Below are 299 nucleotides of genomic sequence, written 5' to 3'. Positions count from 1 at the left end.
GCGGCCTTGCGAGCCAGTTTGGCGAGGAGGGGGCTGTGGGGGTGACGCTGGCGGAGGTGGGCGAGGTGGGCGTCCTGGCTGTCGGCCGTCCCCCCGCACTCCTCGCAGACGTAGAGCTTGGCCCGTCGCTCCTTGTAGGCGTAGCGCTGGGCCACGCCGTGGATCTTCTTCAGGTGGGACTCCAGGGAGCAGCGCTGCGTGAAGGCCTTCTCGCACAGGCTGCACTTGTAGGGGCGCACGCCTTTTGGGGGGGGAAGAAGAGGGGCACCCCGTCTTGTCCCGGTCTTCATCTGCATCCC

The 299-nt window shown here is 68.2% G+C and overlaps 1 protein-coding gene across 1 annotated transcript in view; it reads right to left on the bottom strand.

Annotated features, from left to right (window-relative positions):
• OVOL1 (ovo-like zinc finger 1) overlaps positions 1-299 on the bottom strand; it is a 3,772-nt gene that overhangs the window by 409 nt on the left and 3,064 nt on the right. Inside the window, exon 3 of the mRNA XM_010571179.1 lies at positions 3-241. Coding sequence (XP_010569481.1) covers positions 3-241 — 239 coding nt within the window. The remainder of the gene's footprint in view (positions 1-2; positions 242-299) is intronic.

The sequence above is a fragment of the Haliaeetus leucocephalus genome, unplaced genomic scaffold (genome assembly GCF_000737465.1).
Source record: "Haliaeetus leucocephalus isolate CR32 unplaced genomic scaffold, Haliaeetus_leucocephalus-4.0 Scaffold309, whole genome shotgun sequence".
In the NCBI taxonomy this organism is placed as follows: domain Eukaryota; kingdom Metazoa; phylum Chordata; class Aves; order Accipitriformes; family Accipitridae; genus Haliaeetus; species Haliaeetus leucocephalus.
This window is presented reverse-complemented; position numbering and strand designations above follow the sequence as displayed.